The sequence below is a fragment of the Grammomys surdaster genome, unplaced genomic scaffold, assembly GCF_004785775.1.
Source record: "Grammomys surdaster isolate TR1022 unplaced genomic scaffold, NIH_TR_1.0 125368, whole genome shotgun sequence".
NCBI classification, from domain to species: Eukaryota; Metazoa; Chordata; class Mammalia; order Rodentia; family Muridae; genus Grammomys; species Grammomys surdaster.
The window spans coordinates 472,528-488,686 of NW_021620240.1; the positions used below are offsets into that span (position 1 = coordinate 472,528).

The 16,159-nt window shown below is 51.4% G+C and overlaps 3 protein-coding genes across 9 annotated transcripts; 2 read left to right on the forward strand and 1 right to left on the reverse strand.

Annotated features, from left to right (window-relative positions):
- Positions 1 to 216: 216 nt before the first annotated feature.
- Positions 217 to 4,376, forward strand: Rnf167 (ring finger protein 167). Of its 2 annotated transcripts, XM_028785923.1 has the most exons (9): positions 223 to 910; positions 987 to 1,067; positions 2,225 to 2,350; positions 2,448 to 2,535; positions 2,689 to 2,779; positions 2,961 to 3,066; positions 3,181 to 3,274; positions 3,734 to 3,814; positions 3,888 to 4,376. In XM_028785923.1, exons 1-9 carry the CDS (start codon positions 827 to 829, stop codon positions 4,181 to 4,183), a joined length of 1,047 nt encoding a protein of 348 aa, XP_028641756.1. In that variant the 5' UTR covers positions 223 to 826; the 3' UTR covers positions 4,184 to 4,376. The 2 variants fall into 2 exon arrangements, with proteins under 2 accessions (XP_028641757.1, XP_028641756.1); XM_028785924.1 differs by lacking the exon at positions 3,734 to 3,814 and having other exon boundaries at positions 217 to 910; positions 3,856 to 4,376.
- A 373-nt stretch (positions 4,377 to 4,749) lies between these two features.
- Positions 4,750 to 7,499, reverse strand: Pfn1 (profilin 1). Its single transcript, XM_028785982.1, has 3 exons — positions 7,204 to 7,499; positions 5,650 to 5,842; positions 4,750 to 5,122 (listed from the first exon to the last, which is right to left on the reverse strand). Exons 1-3 carry the CDS (start codon positions 7,333 to 7,335, stop codon positions 5,025 to 5,027), a joined length of 423 nt encoding a protein of 140 aa, XP_028641815.1. The 5' UTR covers positions 7,336 to 7,499; the 3' UTR covers positions 4,750 to 5,024.
- On the forward strand, positions 6,995 to 15,355 carry Eno3 (enolase 3). Of its 6 annotated transcripts, XM_028785978.1 has the most exons (14): positions 6,995 to 7,314; positions 8,245 to 8,511; positions 9,297 to 9,631; positions 10,752 to 10,838; positions 11,097 to 11,192; positions 11,337 to 11,395; positions 11,541 to 11,610; positions 11,991 to 12,124; positions 13,488 to 13,710; positions 13,827 to 14,024; positions 14,221 to 14,422; positions 14,795 to 14,903; positions 15,047 to 15,105; positions 15,205 to 15,355. In XM_028785978.1, exons 4-14 carry the CDS (start codon positions 10,754 to 10,756, stop codon positions 15,272 to 15,274), a joined length of 1,305 nt encoding a protein of 434 aa, XP_028641811.1. In that variant the 5' UTR covers positions 6,995 to 7,314; positions 8,245 to 8,511; positions 9,297 to 9,631; positions 10,752 to 10,753; the 3' UTR covers positions 15,275 to 15,355. The 6 variants fall into 6 exon arrangements, with proteins under 6 accessions (XP_028641811.1, XP_028641808.1, XP_028641809.1 ...); XM_028785975.1 differs by lacking the exon at positions 9,297 to 9,631; XM_028785976.1 differs by lacking the exons at positions 6,995 to 7,314; positions 9,297 to 9,631 and adding an exon at positions 7,620 to 7,715.
- Positions 15,356 to 16,159: the final 804 nt, after the last annotated feature.

The following is a 16,159-nucleotide window of genomic DNA, read 5'->3' on the forward strand; positions in this document are numbered from 1 at the left end:
AGGCGCAGGCTCGTAGCGCAAAGGCAGCCGGGAATAAGGCGGGGCTAAGATGCAATATGAAGAGGTGTGTCTGACTTGGGAAGCTACCCTGTAGCTCCCGCCCCTACCGAATTAGAATCGCGGGAAAAATTGTTTGGAAATCTCGCGAGAGCAAGTGAGTCCGCCTAGTTCGGGTTATGAGGCTTCTCGCGGTAAATTTCAGCGGCGAAAGGGGGAGGTGGTGGTGAGCACTCTCGCGATACCTGAACGTACCGCGGCGGCCAGACGAAGGAGAGGTTTGTAAACAGGGCAGCTCCAAGATCTCAGGGATTAAGGGAAAAAAATTAGATCGTCTCCTGAGCATCGAGGCTCCCTCCGTCTCCGCAGGCACTCTACATGTCAAATATTTCTTTCAACCGGCCTTTTTGGACCGGAAGTCCTCCGTCCTGAGCGTCCAACACTGGAAGCGGCCTTTCTTACCGGAAACCCTTTTCCGGGGCATAGGAAGACGGCCTACCTGGCCGGAAGTCCCACCTCTTTGAGATTTCTCCCACCCTTCCTGAAGTTTTTGTTTTTTTGTTGTTGTTACCTGTTTGCCTTCGTTCCTATTGTTTTTATTTCTCTACCAGAGAAAGATACATTGTCTCCCCTCCCAGCTCCACTAAGCTGGTTTGATATCTCACTTCCCGAATCAGTTCCTTCCCTGACGCCCCCATGTAGCTGAGAAGCGGGACCTAGGGGTGGTCGGACCCCTGGGATCCTGAAGAAGAGGCAGAGAGGGCGCAGGACTCGGCTTCTGCTCCTGCTATCAGGACGTGACCTCCTCAGCTTTAACTCTCCTGCTGCCATGCACCCTGCGGCCTTCCCGCTTCCTGTTGTTGTGGCTACTGTGCTGTGGGGAGCAGCCCCTATCCGAGGGCTTATTCGAGCGGTGAGTTTGAGAGTTGGACGGGGAAAGGGTGTGGAGAATGGGTTTCAGACTGAATAATGTACTGTTTTGTCTGCAGACTTCCGAACACAATGCCAGCATGGACTTTGCAGACCTTCCAGCTCTATTTGGGGCCACTCTGAGCGATGAGGGGCTCCAGGTAATGCTTTCCCCATTTCCTTATATGTATCCTGGGCAGGGATTAAGTAGCCATGCTCAGGAGGTAGGGAATAGGGGAGTTAGCAGCTTAATGTACTGGGCTGTGGCAATAGTTCATTTTTCCTAGTATGAGTGAGATTCTAGGTTGACTCTCCAGCAAAACAGCGCCCCCCCACCCCGTAAAACCTAAGTGCATGATCATGTCCAGTGCAGAGTCCAGAATCTAGAGATAAAAGACAGTGTCCACCCCTAGATCTCCCAAGTTTTTTATTTTATGTGCCTAGGTGTGAGGGTGTCAGATCCCCTGGAACTGGAGTTACACTCAGTTGTGAGCTGCCACATGGGTGCTAGGAACTGAACTCAGGTTCTCTGGAAGAACAGCCAGTGCTCTTAACCACTCAGCCTTCTCCAGCCCCTAGAACTCCCAAGTTTAAGAGGGATCTGACTGAGAGTGGGTAAAGATAAAAAGCAGGTGCTTATCAGCAATATCTCTGGTGCTACTCACTGTATAGCTGTGGACAGTCTTCTATTGGTTCTGAGTAAAATGGGTAATAGAAATGAGGTTTCTTGTGAGATAAGCAAGTCTGTAGTAGTTCATTACAAAGTTCTTGCCACATAGCAAGAACTCAGTTGGGCCACAGATACCAGTAGAGTTTTAAGATGGCTAATTGGAAAAGAAGAAGCAAATTGAATATGCTGTATGTACTTGAAAGGCGAATGTGAAGAAAACCTGGTGAAAATGACATGAATGAGTAGCAAGCTGAATCACTATCGGTGGGAAACTTAAAAGCAGAACTAAACTAGCGTTGAGAAGTCAGGTAGCCTCTGGTAAAGGGATGTTGTTTACTGTTACTGCATCTTCAAGAAGCTAAGAGAGCCTTTCTGTTTTGAGACTGGACTCTGGAACTCTGGCTGTCCCTAATTCACTGCAGATCAGGCTAGCCTCCAGCTCACTATACTCCAAGTGCTGGGATTAAATGCATGTATCACCATGTCTACCTGAGTTGTAGATTTCTGATCTGTGTGGGATGCTCAGACCTCAAGAATGAGTAATGATAGAGCTGCAGAATACAGACAGCATGTGTAGTGCTGTGTGGTAGGTCCTGTGAAAGACAGAACTAAAGATGAAAAATCCAACTGTTTGCCTTTATTCCTCAGGGGTTTCTTGTGGAGGCCCACCCAGAAAATGCCTGCAGTCCTATTGCCCCGCCACCCTCGGCCCCAGTCAATGGGTCAGTCTTTATTGCACTGCTTCGAAGATTCGACTGCAACTTTGACCTCAAGGTTGCCGAATGGGGAACGGGAGGTAGGAAGCAAGGTAAACGACACCAGGAATGAAGAAAGGCAAGGTTTACAACTCTATCCCACTTTGCCTCCTTAGGTCCTAAATGCTCAGAAAGCTGGGTATGGTGCAGCTGTAGTACACAATGTGAATTCCAATGAACTTCTAAACATGGTGTGGAATAGTGGTAAGGACCAAGAAATTTTGTACTGGGTTTTCCCTTCAATGGGAGGGCTAAAGACCTAGAGGGCAATTGGTTGAGACCTGCAAAAGTGCCAAAAGCCAGTTTCGGGGAATAGAGGAATGGAAGGCTAAATCCCTCATTTCCTGCTTCCTACAGAGGAAATCCAACAACAAATCTGGATCCCATCTGTGTTTATCGGAGAAAGAAGTGCAGAGTACCTACGAGCCCTTTTTGTCTATGAGAAGGGGTAGGTCTTCCCATTTTTTCCCTCTCCTTTGGGGTTCCATGCTAGTCTGGAACCCAACTTCACTACCCTGTCCACTCAGGCTCAGGTTCTTCCTCATCTGTCTTGATTTTCTCATTTATGCCTTGTCCCAAGCCAGTAAACTTTATTTTAACCTGGCTTGAGGCTGTCTTTCTTTCCTCAGGGCTCGGGTGCTTCTGGTTCCAGACAATAGCTTTCCCCTGGGCTATTACCTCATTCCTTTTACTGGGATTGTAGGACTGCTGGTTTTGGCCATGGGAACAGTATTGGTAAGTAGCTGAGGAAACTTATGATGCCAGACTGGATCTGTAGATGGGAGGTTTTTATTGGATTTTTCCAGTTATTTCTTAAGCTTGGTCCAGTCCACTCTTCCTTATCCCTAGATAGTTCGATGTATCCAGCACCGGAAACGGCTTCAACGGAACCGACTTACCAAAGAGCAACTGAAACAGATTCCTACCCATGACTATCAAAAAGGTAAGGGCACAGGGAAGGGGAGGCACCGGGAAGAGGGCCCTTTCTCCTAGCTAGCCTCATATTGAAGGATTTTTGAGCCAAGTAGGTAGGGGTTCAAAGAGCCAGAGAGATGCCACCTTTGCTTGTCTTTTACTGACAAGCAACCACAAGCAAATAGGTAGGGCAGAGCAGGAAAGCAGTGATGAACCAAGGAAATGTTTCACCTTGTGTATGGGGGTGTAGAGAGTAAGATGTGAGAACTCAAAGCAGGTGAGAAGGGGTTGGGTTATCTAGACTTGGAGCCTTCAGTACCATATAAGGCTATAGCAAAAGCCTTGCCCCTCCCAGTTCTGCTTTCCCCTCCTACCCCCCCACCCACTTCCCTTATCTCTGCTTGTCCCCTCTAGCCCCACGATTTTGTTTGCACTGGCTAAGTAAAAAACTGAGGAAATAGCTCAGTGAATCCTTTCCCTTTCCCAGGAGATCAATATGATGTCTGTGCCATCTGTCTGGACGAATATGAAGATGGGGACAAGCTGCGGGTACTTCCCTGTGCTCATGGTAAGACTACTCCCTTGTCTATACTCCTGCCCAACCTGCAGGGACCAGGCACTTCACATATGCTACTCCACAGCTTATCACAGTCGCTGCGTGGACCCCTGGCTCACTCAGACCCGAAAGACCTGCCCTATCTGCAAACAGCCTGTCCATCGGGGTCCTGGGGATGAAGAGCAGGAAGAAGAAATTCAAGGGCAAGAGGAAGGTGATGAAGGGGAACCAAGGGACCAACCTGCTTCCGAATGGACCCCACTCTTGGGCTCTAGCCCTACTCTTCCTACCTCCTTTGGCTCCCTAGCCCCTGCTCCCCTGGTCTTTCCTGGGCCCTCCACAGATCCCTCACCTTCTCCTCCATCTGCTGCCCTGGCCTGACACCCCCATACTTGGTACCTCTGATGACCTATTTGCACAAACTCTTTTTCCAGTCTAATAAGCTGAAGGTGAGGGATAGGGGACATTTCCACCCCAGGTTCGTGAGCCCACCCTCATCCTTTTTGAGGGGGCTAGGAGCCATAGGAACTGGTCTTTGCTTCTTGGACTAATAAATTTGTTTTTTTTTTTTTAATTAAAGGGTAAGATCATCTTTTTATTCTGGAATAAATAATCACCTTAATAAATTAACTTAACAGGAGGACAGCCCTAGCTGCATGTGCTATGACTCAGGGATGGGGGAGCCCCACCTACACAAGATGACTCAAGTGGCCCTGCCTCACCCGCAGGCTTGGACCCATGGACCCATTCTCTAGTCTGGATGGCCATGTTCCATTACATACTAATGTACTAGTGACTAGACCTGAAATGGAAATATCACTATAGGGGTCTAGGTCAAAAAGGAAATCAAAGAGTTCATTCTGGATATAGCCAAGAAGCAGATACCTAATTGAGGCAGGTCACAGTGCCTGTCTCCAACTAATGTCAAGTGCAAACCACACAGGTCCTTGTTAGTAGAATCTTTTTTTATTCAGAAAAAAAAAAAAAAAGACCAAAAACAAAAAATAAAAATGAAACCCAAAAACAAAATTTTCCAAACACACACAGGAAGGGGTATGGGTAGGGGGAGGTATCTGTCCGTCCAGCCCCAGCCCCCAGCCCATGTGGTTTTGGCAGCAATAAGGGAAATGGGGTAATGGCCCAAAAAATAATGGTATGTGTGTGTATGGAAAGAAGGGGGTGCAAAAGCCAAAGGGAGCGGTGGGGGAGGGGACAGATGAGGTCAGTACTGGGAACGCCGCAGGTGACAGGCCATTTCATAACATTTCTTGTTGATCAAACCACCGTGGACACCTTCTTTGCCCATCAGCAGGACTAGCGCTGGAGGAAAGAGAAAGGAAGCTAGGACCCAGGTGTCACAATTTAACCACGCCAGCTGTTCAGCAGCTGTCCAGCCCCAGGGGTGGTAACCTAACCTCATCCCTCCTAGCAGCCCTCCCCCTTATACACAGGCAGGCTGTCACTCACCCTAAAACAATAGAGCTTTTCAAAGAAGGAAGAAAGCTTTAAGACTAGTAGAGGGCAAACTTGAGAGGTCCCAGGCTGTAGACTGCTGTGGCTAGGAGCTTCCTACCTCAGTCTTGGAGCCAAATGCTGACTTGAGATTCAACAATCTACTCCAAGCAAACTAATCTCAAAAGGCTCAAAACAAGAAGGGACTTAAGAGATAATGTAATTTAGCTTCTTTACAAGATGGGGAGCCAGAGGCAGAACCCAAAGGACCATTCAAGGTTCCCATATCCAGCAGAGTAAAATTCTGTTTTGCAGCCTTGACACCGAGGACACATAAAACAAAGTGACTAACAAAAGGTTAGGGATTACAAAGCTAGAGAATCTGTCAAACTCACTCTTGGCAGTCATGGTGACAGTGACATTGAAGGTGGGGGCTCCTCCAGTGCTCTTGGTACGAAGATCCATTGTAAATTCCCCGTCTTGCAGCAGTGAGTCCCGAATCACAGAACATTTCTGGCCCCCAAGTGTCAGCCCATTCACGAAAAAACTTGACCGGTCTTTGCCTACCAGGACACCAACCTCAGCTGGCTAGAAGAATCAATCACCTCATTTAGTTAGTGTGCCTGCCTAATTTGTCCTCTTATGTACTGTAGGGTTGAAGGTGAAGGTGCTTCATACACACCATCAAAAGTTGGGGGAAAAAAACCAGTACTGTGGGTAGTAAAATCATGATCCTAAAGTCTAGTAAATGGGTCCAGGAAGAAAAAAAATATTCCTCTGAAGTCTTAGATCTTCATGTTTAGTATAGAAAGTAAAGAAAGAAAATGCTGGGTACCAAAAATCGATCAATGATCGAGGGGGAGCCTCTGGATGCTCAGAACAGTCCTTCAGGAAAAGCAGAAGCGGGGAAGGCAAGGGAGGGGGTAGGAAGGGAGGAGAAGTAACTTTGTCCTTATTTGGTCAAAGGTTCTGCGGGCGTTGTTAGGAGCCCGGACGCCTGGGTCTCCCGGTAAGCTAGAGTTTAGCTCCAGGTATCTATGCCCCAAGATAAGGAAGCTGACCCCTGGGGGCTTTCTAATTAACTTTTAAAAGTTTATAACGGCGGGAGACTAATCTGCCTTAGACTCCAGACATCTAGGAGAACCTTTCTCCTTCTCCCCCTTAAACCCCAAACCCCTATATCCGGTACCCTCCCGCCCGGAAATCCCCTTTCCCCCATTAGAACTTCCGCTCCCCCTCCCCACTTCCGGGCAGTGTGGTCAGGGAAGGTGGTGGTAGGGACAGCAGCAACCTTATTCCTTCACTTTTACCGTCTCAGAACTTCTCATAAAGTTCCCCTACTCCGGGCCCGGCCGGATGGCGGGAAGGGAGGGTGAGGGGACTTCCGGGATTGGCCTCACAGGAATGTTGAGGCTAACGTGCCGAATTGGGGGTGTGTGTGTGGCGGCCTCGCCCTCTCTAACGGAGTTGGGAGGGGCAGGGTACTACCGAGGTCCGGCAAGGGCCCAAGGCCACGCGCCTGGCGCTCCCATCAGCGTAAGGGGAAACAATGGTGGAGGGAGAGCGAGCAGTCGGCCCAAAGGGGAGACCTGGCTCCCCAAGCCCCTTATCAATCATAATCCCAGGCTAAAATTGCAGCGCGTGTCTGCCCCGCCCTGAAGGAGGCGGAAGTGGGCCGCCGCACCGGGCGGCGCGCCCCTCCCCGCCCTGTGCCCCGGATGTAACGCCCCGTCGCAGAAAGCGGGGTGGCGGGCGAGATGGGCGCCGCCGCCGAGGGGCGTAGAACTTGGGGGACAACGGAGGGACCTAGTTTCATGCAGCCGCCATTCGCGCCGCTTCAGGGGGAGGACCGGATCACGGCCTCTCGCTAGACTGCGCCCGCCCCCACCCAAGTCTCCCAGAGGGTCTAAGCCTGGTCATTGCCCGGGACCGCACAAGCCTCGCAGTACCGTAATGCTAACGAAGGTCTTCCCGGGAACGGCGGCCCAGACGGAGGGCGAGTCCTTGTAGCCTACGATGGCCGCGTCCTGACAGGTCCCGTCCGCCATAAGGCTGTCGATGTAGGCGTTCCACCCGGCCATGGCGCTGCTGCTGGGGCTGCTCTGCGGGCTGCTGCTGGGATCGCGGGCTGGACTCGGGCTGGCGGGCGGGGGAAGGTAGAGAGCTCGGGGCACGCGCTGCCGTCCGGAACGCGGCTCTGTTAGCTGTGCAGCAGCCCTCGCACCGCCACTTCCTGCTCCTCCCCCCCCCCCCAGGTTTTTTTTTGCAAAGGGCGGCGGGGGGGGGGCGGCTCCCCCCCCCCCCCCCCCCTCCTCCCCCCCCCCCCTTGCCGGGCCAGATAGCGAACTTTTGCAAATGCAATTTTAAAAAGCCCTCCCCCCCGCTTTTGCAAAATTTGCCGAGTTCGATGGAAAGCCATGCGAAAGGCTAGAGTGGTGGTGTTGGCAGGAGGGAGGTTAAGGTTAGGACTCGCTCCAATTCATACTGAATACAAACCACTTTGGGGAGGAAGCCAGAGGAAGAAGGGAAAGAAAAAAAGAGAAAAATTAGTAAGATTGAGCAAATTAAAGTGGGTTCGGGGAACCCAGGGTTAAACCGAATCATTCCTCCACCCCCCAACCCCCACCTCCGCGGGAGGGAAGGAACGGCGGGCGGCGGCGGCGCGTGCGCCCGCGCCTGCGCCGGGGCAGTAAGAAGACAGCGCGTGGGGCGGTTGGGGCTAGCGGCTTGGCTGCGTGAGCGCGCGCCTGGCAGGACAGATTTGGACCTTCCTAAGACGCGTCCCCAGCAGTCGGGACGGGCAGACGCTCTGGGTTGTGCGCTGCTGCTACCTTCTCCACATTTTGTTTAAACGATAAGGGAGTAAAAGTAAAATTGATATAATACTCTAGTCATTTTCAATACTAAAGGTCTCCAACCAGGGCACCTGTCCCAACCGTCTGCCGTGGACGCACATGTTGGGTTCATTCGAGCGTGTCTCTAAATTCCAGAGGAATCATTCCCTTCGCTGGATCCGCTCCAGTTCAACCTCGCCCCAAGCCTGAACCCTGTCTACAGAGGTCACTGAGTAGGGACGCCAGCCGGGTGGCACGACGGGACTCATTTTTCAAGGCGGAAGAATACTAAAGTACCAAGGATGACAACTTTTACAAGAAGAGGAAAGTCCCCTCTACTTTGGACTCATTGGGGCTTTCTTCTTTTCCCGTAAAACTTTTGCTAACTACTTATGTGCGGCCAGCTCACTCGCGGCCGAGCAGGTCTGGGGGGCAATGGCAGGCCCGTGAGGCTGGAGGGAGTGAAGGAGTCACTCGGGACCCTAGCCTCCGAGGGGATCGGCCGCTTCCGGTCCCTCGGAGGAGGGGCGCCGGGGTGTGGAGCCTCTCCCAGTGGTGGTGGGGTTGGGGTTGGGGGAGACTTGGTTCGCTGCCTCTCGGGAGCCGGGTTGGGTTCCCTGATGTTCATCCCAAAATTCTGGTTCCCCACGCCCCCCCAGCCCAGGTTCTTCGACAGCCGCGTGGCTGAGTCACGGGCGGGGCCGTGCTGGGGCACGTGGCGGTCTGCGCCCGCCATCCCTTGACCTCTGATCTGCGCGCCTCCTGCCCGGGGGTGGAAAAATCCTGCAGGGAGCGGCAGGAGATAAGAGGGGAGGGGCGGGACAGGGACGCGACCGCAGGTGGGGACCCTAGGGTGGAGGCTAGGAGGACGACCCCGAGGGGAGGGCCGACGGGGAGGAGCGCTCAAGAGCCGGCCGCCCGGTGAGTCACCCGCTCCAATGTCGGCGAGTGAAAAGCTGAGACGCCCTGGGAAACCAGCCGGTCGGCCCGCCAGGCTTCCACGGAGCGCGGAACTACTACCCCACACTAGCCCTAGACCTGCCAAGGCAGAGAGAGTTACCGAGTGCAGAGATTCGCTTCCTGCGGTGCTGCATATAGATGGACAGAGTGGCCACAGGCGTCCAAGAGCTTACAAAGGGTCATCCCCTTTTCCTGTCCATTCATGATTTTTTTTTTCCCATTCCTGATATAACACCATTCTTTGATAGGAAAGGATTGAACGCTGAAGCGCCCACAGTCGGTGGGGAAAAGGGCTCCTGACCACTTAAGGCTTCACGCAGGGACATAAATGCTATCCCAGCAGTATCTATCGGGCGCCAGTCCAGCGCTCAGTGCTGGTCTATATTCGTCTCCTGGCCTCTCATCGCTCATCACTGGCCAAGAGAGGATAGGGTGGAGTGGTGCCGGAATGGCTGTTATGAGGACCTGAGAGGTGAAAGCACTGGCCGCCTTTGGTCGAGGGGTGTCGACTTTAGACCTCAGAGCTTGCTCAGCATCACTGATGCCTTCCCCCAACTGTGTGGCCTGCGCCGCCTGCCTCCGAGTGAGTGGAGCACATGTACACGTCAGTCTTGCAGGCCCTTTTCTAGGCCCCCTCCTCAGCCTGCAGGGCTCAGATTACCCCTGGCCTTTCTAAAAGGGCACTTGGTTCCTCTTTAACCTTTGCAAGAGGGGAATGTAAGTTTGAGAGGAAAGACCCTCCCATCAGAAGCCTCTCTCCTGCTTTCCCAAAGAGTGGACCTCAAAGTAGAGACTTTTATTGGGGGGGACAAAAAGAAATTGCATGGGGGTAGTCATTAACTTTTGAGAAGGGGGTACATGCCCCAGGCCAGAGGCTTCTGCTTCAGGATGTAGTGGGCACTTGGCTGCCTGCCCAGTGTGGAGGGGAGGAGGATGGAATGAGAGAGGCGGGGCTGGCTGGGGGACAGGGTGGCCTGGAGATAAATGCCCAGCCTGAGAGGGGGTGAGCTGACACTGTCCCAGCTGCTACCTAGAGTAGACACGCCACTCAGAGTCCCAAGGAAGACATCACAGGTTTGGTAAAACATCAGTTACACGGTGTGCAGGGGTGGGGTGGTGCTGGCTCAGGAAAAGTGAGGGGAATTTTGGCTTTTTTCTTCCTAGGATTGAGAGTACTTGAAAGAGAGAGGCCAGGTTGGAGGGAGCAGAATTAAAGCAAATACTGAAGGGTACTGACAGATAGAGAAAAGCAGGCTCTGAAGAGGGGAAAGTGGATAAAGAAGTCACCATTGAGCCAGGCGGAGAATCTGGGGTCTAGGAGGATATGGGAATGGGACAATGAGAACCAGATTGGTTTGAGAGGTAGGAGGATGTAGCAAGCAGATTACTTAATCATAAAGGTGCAAGAAGGTATAAGCTTGGTGAGGTATTCAGGGAGTGGTGTCATCTGGGGAGTTATAAAGTCATGAGCCCTTGATTCTCCCGATTGGGAGGGCGTAACAAGAGCTATTCTGAGTGGGGGGAGGGGACCAGCCTGCCTTCCTCTTTGGTCTGTGACCTTTTTATGGGGTATTTTTAGCTCCAGCACCTGCCTTCTTCGGGTGGAGAAGACTCTTAAAAGGGCAAGGGAGTTGTAGTTCCTTAAGGGATCAACTGTCCACACTCGCTTGCTCGCTGGCTTACTCACAGCTCTTTTGGTGCAGCTATGGCCATGCAAAAAATCTTTGCCCGAGAAATCCTGGACTCCAGGGGAAACCCCACAGTGGAGGTGGACCTGCACACAGCCAAGGGTAACACGGACTTGCTGAATTGGTTTGCCTCAGAAAACCCTCGACCTCACTGGCTCCTTCCCCAAGAGTTCTATGCCACATCCTGTCCTTAGTCAGAGGTTCCTTCCCCCAGACTTCTTTGCAGACCCTCTTTTCTTCCTGACTCCAAAGCTGGGGGAAGCAGGAGTTTCTGTATTTGCTCCTCTTCCTGGGTCCAGGGAGGTGACCCCAAGCCTTTGTTGGTGGACTCCTTCTGATCTGCCAGTTCCTCCTGCCCAGGTCGGTTCCGAGCAGCTGTACCCAGTGGAGCTTCCACAGGTATCTATGAAGCACTGGAACTACGAGATGGAGACAAATCACGATATTTGGGGAAAGGTGAGCAAAGACTAACCCAGCACGGAAGGACCCTGTGTGGGCTGACTCAGGACAGGGATAGAGGACTGGAACCCAAAGCCAAGGGCCCCTCATGGGATGAGGCCTAACCCACTTAGAAATCTGAACCCATTCTCTGGCCTCCAGGAGTGCTCAAGGCTGTGGAACACATCAACAAGACTCTAGGTCCTGCTCTGCTGGAAAAGGCAAGTGGAGGAGCCAGCCCCCTTCCCTCCTCCCTGTGACCCCATGCCTTCTCTCAGGTAGTCCCACTCCGAGTATTCTCACTTATCCTTCATCCTGCACATTACCTGACTGACTCCTGAGAAATCCGACCTCTGTCTCTTCCAGAAACTAAGTGTTGTGGATCAAGAAAAAGTTGACAAATTTATGATCGAGCTGGATGGGACTGAGAATAAGTGTGAGTGAGGTACCCGAGGTGGAAGGGTGTGTCATGCAGCGAGGGTGGAAGAGAAATCACTGACAGCTGGCTGGGCTCCTTCTGTCCCACATCTTGGGGCACACCGTAGCTGGGTAGGCTTTTATTCATTCCACAGGCATTTCCTGATGCCTGGCTTCTGCCAGGCCTGGCTGGCTGGCAGTAGACACATGTGAAACTCTTGGCCCAGGGGGGTGAACTCCCAGAGATCCACAGACCAGGAAAGAGAGATGAGTTAACAAAATCTTAATGTCAAGTGATTTAGAAAGCTTCTTCCTCAGGTGACCAGAGGGAATGTTCAAGGAATTAAGCCCCAAACCTGTGAGAGCTCTCATCCTTTCTCTCTGCTTGCCTCCCTCTAGCCAAGTTTGGGGCCAATGCCATCCTGGGTGTGTCCCTGGCCGTTTGTAAGGCTGGAGCAGCTGAGAAAGGGGTCCCTCTTTACCGACATATCGCAGATCTTGCAGGGAATCCTGACCTCGTCCTTCCTGTGCCTGTGAGTGTGGTTGTGGTGACTCTCTATGACAGCTGCCCCTCCCAAGCTAGGAATGTTTGAGCAGCAACCCCCCACCCCCAGAAAATCTACCTTCTCAGATCCTGCTCCAAAGAAGCATTTCCTGAAATGAAATCTTTCCTGCTGTGCTCCAGCCCTTCCTTCTTTCCCACCGTCTAAAGCTAAGCCTCTTGAGGCTTCCTTCCCTTGCCAGGTCCCTTCCTTTGTATTCCAGGCTCAGGCCAGCTACTCAGACCTCATTCCATCTCCTGTCTCATTCCTGCAGTCAGATTTGAAAGTGTCTTCAGGGCAAAGATCTCAGTATATCTTTGTATCCTCTGAGACTACTTAAAATATCACCCTCTCTTAATAGTAGCCCCTTGAATTTTGTAGTGTGCAGAAAGAGCCCCAAGTGTGCAAAGTCCTGGGTGAATGTGTGCTGTGACATGAACCAGGGCTTAGACCCATTGAGGAATGGCAAAGCCTTCCCCCTAGACTAAGGTTCAGAGGCATGATGAAGCCTTCCTCCTTCCTCGGTGACCAAGTGCAAATGTTGAGAGTGTGTGCGTAACATGTCCACCATAGCGCCTTCCCCTTTAGATGTTTACAGTCTGAAGACCGCTCCTCTACAAAGACTGCTCTGACCAAGATCCCCTAAACCTGTTCCTGTGGTCCAGCTGTATACCATAAACCCCACCTCCTTGTTTATATGTATGCAATAACCCTCTTCTCTGCTCAGCTCTATATAATAAACACGCTGAGCTCTGTAAACACATTTAGCTTCTGGAGTGCTGAGGTTTTTCCATCAGAGAGCCCACTCTGTCCAGTCCCCAGCTTTCCTGTCTGTGTGTCTTTTCTTCATTCCTTGCTGCCCCAGTCATTTCCATCCTTAGAGCCCTGCGTGGGCGGGACAGAACTTAATAATAATGTTACCACTTATTGTTACTAGGAAGAATATGTTAAGATTCTGGAGATAGCTGCTGGGTTCCGACCCTGGCCTTTTCCATTGCTAGTTGTGTGATCTCAGGCAAGTTATTTAACCTCAATGTCTCACTTTTGTCATCTGTAAAGAAGATTAATAAGACCATGTGGTTAACTGAGGTGTTTTGAGAGTGAAACAAGCTCATTCATTTAGAGTGCCATAAAATTCTTCCTTGTCATATGTCTATTTGATTTCTCTTAATTGTCAGAACAGTAGGGAAGCAAGCATGGTTACCATTTTGTAGAAAGAGGGAAGGGCTCTTAGGAGTACCATGATGCATCCTAGACCATTGAGCAGGGAGCGGAGTACAGCTTCCACCTCCACTTCCCTCTCACCCTTGACCCCTATGCCACCCAGCTCTGAGCACCAACTTCTGTGTCCCAGGCCTTCAATGTGATCAACGGGGGCTCTCATGCTGGAAACAAGCTGGCCATGCAGGAGTTCATGATTCTCCCGGTGGGAGCCAGCTCTTTCAAGGAAGCCATGCGCATTGGCGCCGAGGTCTACCATCACCTCAAGGGAGTCATCAAGGCCAAGTATGGGAAGGATGCCACCAATGTGGGCGATGAGGGTGGCTTTGCACCCAACATCCTGGAGAACAATGAGGGTCAGTGCTGAACATCCTGGGGGCATAGACTGCTTGAGTCCCCCTGAGGTGGGGGGAAAGAGAGGCTGCAGATGCAGGATACTGCAGTCTCAGGTCATTTCTTGTTCCTCTCCTAGCCCTGGAGCTGCTAAAGACAGCCATTCAGGCAGCTGGGTACCCAGACAAGGTGGTAATTGGCATGGATGTGGCAGCATCTGAATTCTATCGCAATGGGAAGTATGATCTGGATTTCAAGTCGCCTGATGATCCTGCGAGGCACATCAGTGGGGAGAAGCTTGGGGAGCTGTACAAGAACTTCATCAAGAACTATCCTGGTGAGATTTCCAGGTGCTTTTCCCCCTGCCTGTCTTCTGTGGTTACCAAACATAGGTTTTAGTATTTAGCTTTGTCACAATTCCAGACCTTTCCATCCTTAGCTCATTCATAGCCTCCATTTAACCTCTGCTAACCTGTCATCCCTCCATCAGGCCCCTGTCTCTAACCCCATCTATGCTTCCAACTCCCTACTAGTGGTCTCCATTGAAGACCCCTTTGACCAGGATGACTGGGCAACATGGACCTCATTCCTCTCTGGGGTGGACATCCAGATTGTGGGAGATGACCTTACAGTCACCAACCCCAAGAGGATCGCTCAGGCTGTTGAGAAGAAGGCCTGCAATTGCCTGCTACTGAAGGTCAACCAGATCGGCTCAGTGACGGAATCCATCCAGGCGTGAGTGCCTCTTGCCTCAGGTTCTCCACGGCCATCCTCAGCTCCAGCTCCAGCCACTGCTGCTGCCCTTGCCATGAGTGCCTTTCCTTGGGCACCTGGCCTACTCAAGCCGCTTAAACCCAAGGCTATGACCAACCCTCAGCTTGTTTCTAAGACTTCTGCCATTGTGGCTCTGTCATGTCCCTTAACCTCCCTTCTGTATTGTGTTCTTCTTGCCATCTTCTGACCACCCTACTTCAAGATCAGAAATCTCTCCTACTTCTCAAAGTACTTAGTCACTGCCCAAAACAAAGGAGAGTTCTACCTTGCCTATCCCTGGCTTTTTTATTGAGGTGGTCACATAAAGCCTCATCAAATGTCCTTCCCACACAGCTGTAAACTGGCACAGTCTAATGGCTGGGGAGTGATGGTGAGCCACCGCTCTGGGGAGACTGAAGACACTTTCATTGCTGACCTTGTGGTGGGACTCTGCACAGGACAGGTACTCAGGGTTTCCCTCTACTGAGTATCTAACCAAGTTTCCCTGATCACCTTGGTATCACTTGGGTCACCTAAGTTGGATACCACTACAGCTTGCTCTTTTGGGGCCCAAACTAACCCCTCCAAACCCTTTTCCCACCTTAGATCAAGACTGGTGCCCCCTGCCGTTCAGAGCGTCTGGCAAAATACAACCAGCTTATGAGGTATAGTTTGTACAGAGGAGTAGACAGTGGAGAGAGGAAGGCGCTCCTAGGTCAGAAGGCAGTAGCTCTGATTTTTTTTTTTTTTTTTTTGTATTGTAGGATTGAAGAGGCTCTTGGGGACAAAGCTGTCTTTGCTGGACGAAAGTTCCGTAATCCAAAGGCCAAGTGAGAAGCTGGAGACTCCAGGATTTCATAGGACAGACATGGGCCTTCAAGCCCTTCTCCCAGAAATAAACACTGCCAAACAAGACCATGGTGTGCTCCTTGGAGGGAAGGAGGGAATGGATGACAAGCTAGCCAGGAAGTACAGGGGGTAGACAGGTAGCAGGGACGAAGAATATCATGTGACCTGCTGTGACAAAGAAGTAAGGGATTTGAAAGCTCAGTGGATGTAGAACAGAGAATTTCAAAGTTTGGAATGAAGCTAGAGAAAGCAAAAACTGTCTGTGAAAAGGAGCTGGAGAGGAGTCAGTGGAAGGATGAAGCAGTTCCTGAGTAGGCAGCTGCGGATGGAGAGGGACCGAGGGTCCCGGTGCTCCCAGCATTCAAGGGATCTGGATCAGGCTGCAGCCAGACTGAGTGCTTCTCAAGGATTAAAGGATAATGAGATCGTTTACCACTTCAGTGAGCTTGTGAGGATCTGAAGTGTTCAAACACTTGACATTATAAACCTTGTAAGCTTTGAAACAGTCCTATCAGACATTTACTATTCTTATCCCTTTACACACCAGGAAACCAAGGCACAATGAGTTGAACATAACCTTATTCAACACAGCAGAGTTGGCAACTGGTATAGCCAGGACACAAAGCCTTAAAAATAATATATCTTAGCTGGGTGTGGTGGCTTAACATCTGTAATCTTAGGCTTGGGAGATGGAAATGGGATAGCATGTGTCAAGGCAGCCTGGGCTATACAGTAAAGCCTGTCTCAAAATTCCAAGCTTGGGGGACCTCAGTGGTTAGGGGCATTTGTTGCTCTTATAAGCACCAGGCTTCAGTTCCCAGCACTGACCTGGCAGGTCACCACTATTGGTAACTCCAGTTCTAGGGGCTC

What these genes read in the sequence shown, in the direction of transcription:
- Rnf167 (XM_028785923.1), top strand. Translation starts at nt 827, where the DNA reads ATGCACCCTGCGGCCTTCCCGCTTCCTGTTGTTGTGGCTACTGTGCTG. An exon ending in AAACATGGTGTGGAATAGTG is followed by an intron (nt 2,536 to 2,688) that starts GTAAGGACCAAG and finishes TGCTTCCTACAG; the next exon opens with AGGAAATCCAACAACAAATC. An exon ending in TGGCCATGGGAACAGTATTG is followed by an intron (nt 3,067 to 3,180) that starts GTAAGTAGCTGA and finishes CCTTATCCCTAG; the next exon opens with ATAGTTCGATGTATCCAGCA.
- Pfn1 (XM_028785982.1), bottom strand. Translation starts at nt 7,335, where the DNA reads ATGGCCGGGTGGAACGCCTACATCGACAGCCTTATGGCGGACGGGACC. An exon ending in AGACCTTCGTTAGCATTACG is followed by an intron (nt 5,843 to 7,203) that starts GTACTGCGAGGC and finishes TGATTCTTCTAG; the next exon opens with CCAGCTGAGGTTGGTGTCCT. An exon ending in TGTCACCATGACTGCCAAGA is followed by an intron (nt 5,123 to 5,649) that starts GTGAGTTTGACA and finishes TCTTTCCTCCAG; the next exon opens with CGCTAGTCCTGCTGATGGGC.
- Eno3 (XM_028785975.1), top strand. Translation starts at nt 8,481, where the DNA reads ATGTGCGGCCAGCTCACTCGCGGCCGAGCAG. An exon ending in TGGGACTCTGCACAGGACAG is followed by an intron (nt 14,904 to 15,046) that starts GTACTCAGGGTT and finishes TTCCCACCTTAG; the next exon opens with ATCAAGACTGGTGCCCCCTG. An exon ending in AAATACAACCAGCTTATGAG is followed by an intron (nt 15,106 to 15,204) that starts GTATAGTTTGTA and finishes TTTGTATTGTAG; the next exon opens with GATTGAAGAGGCTCTTGGGG.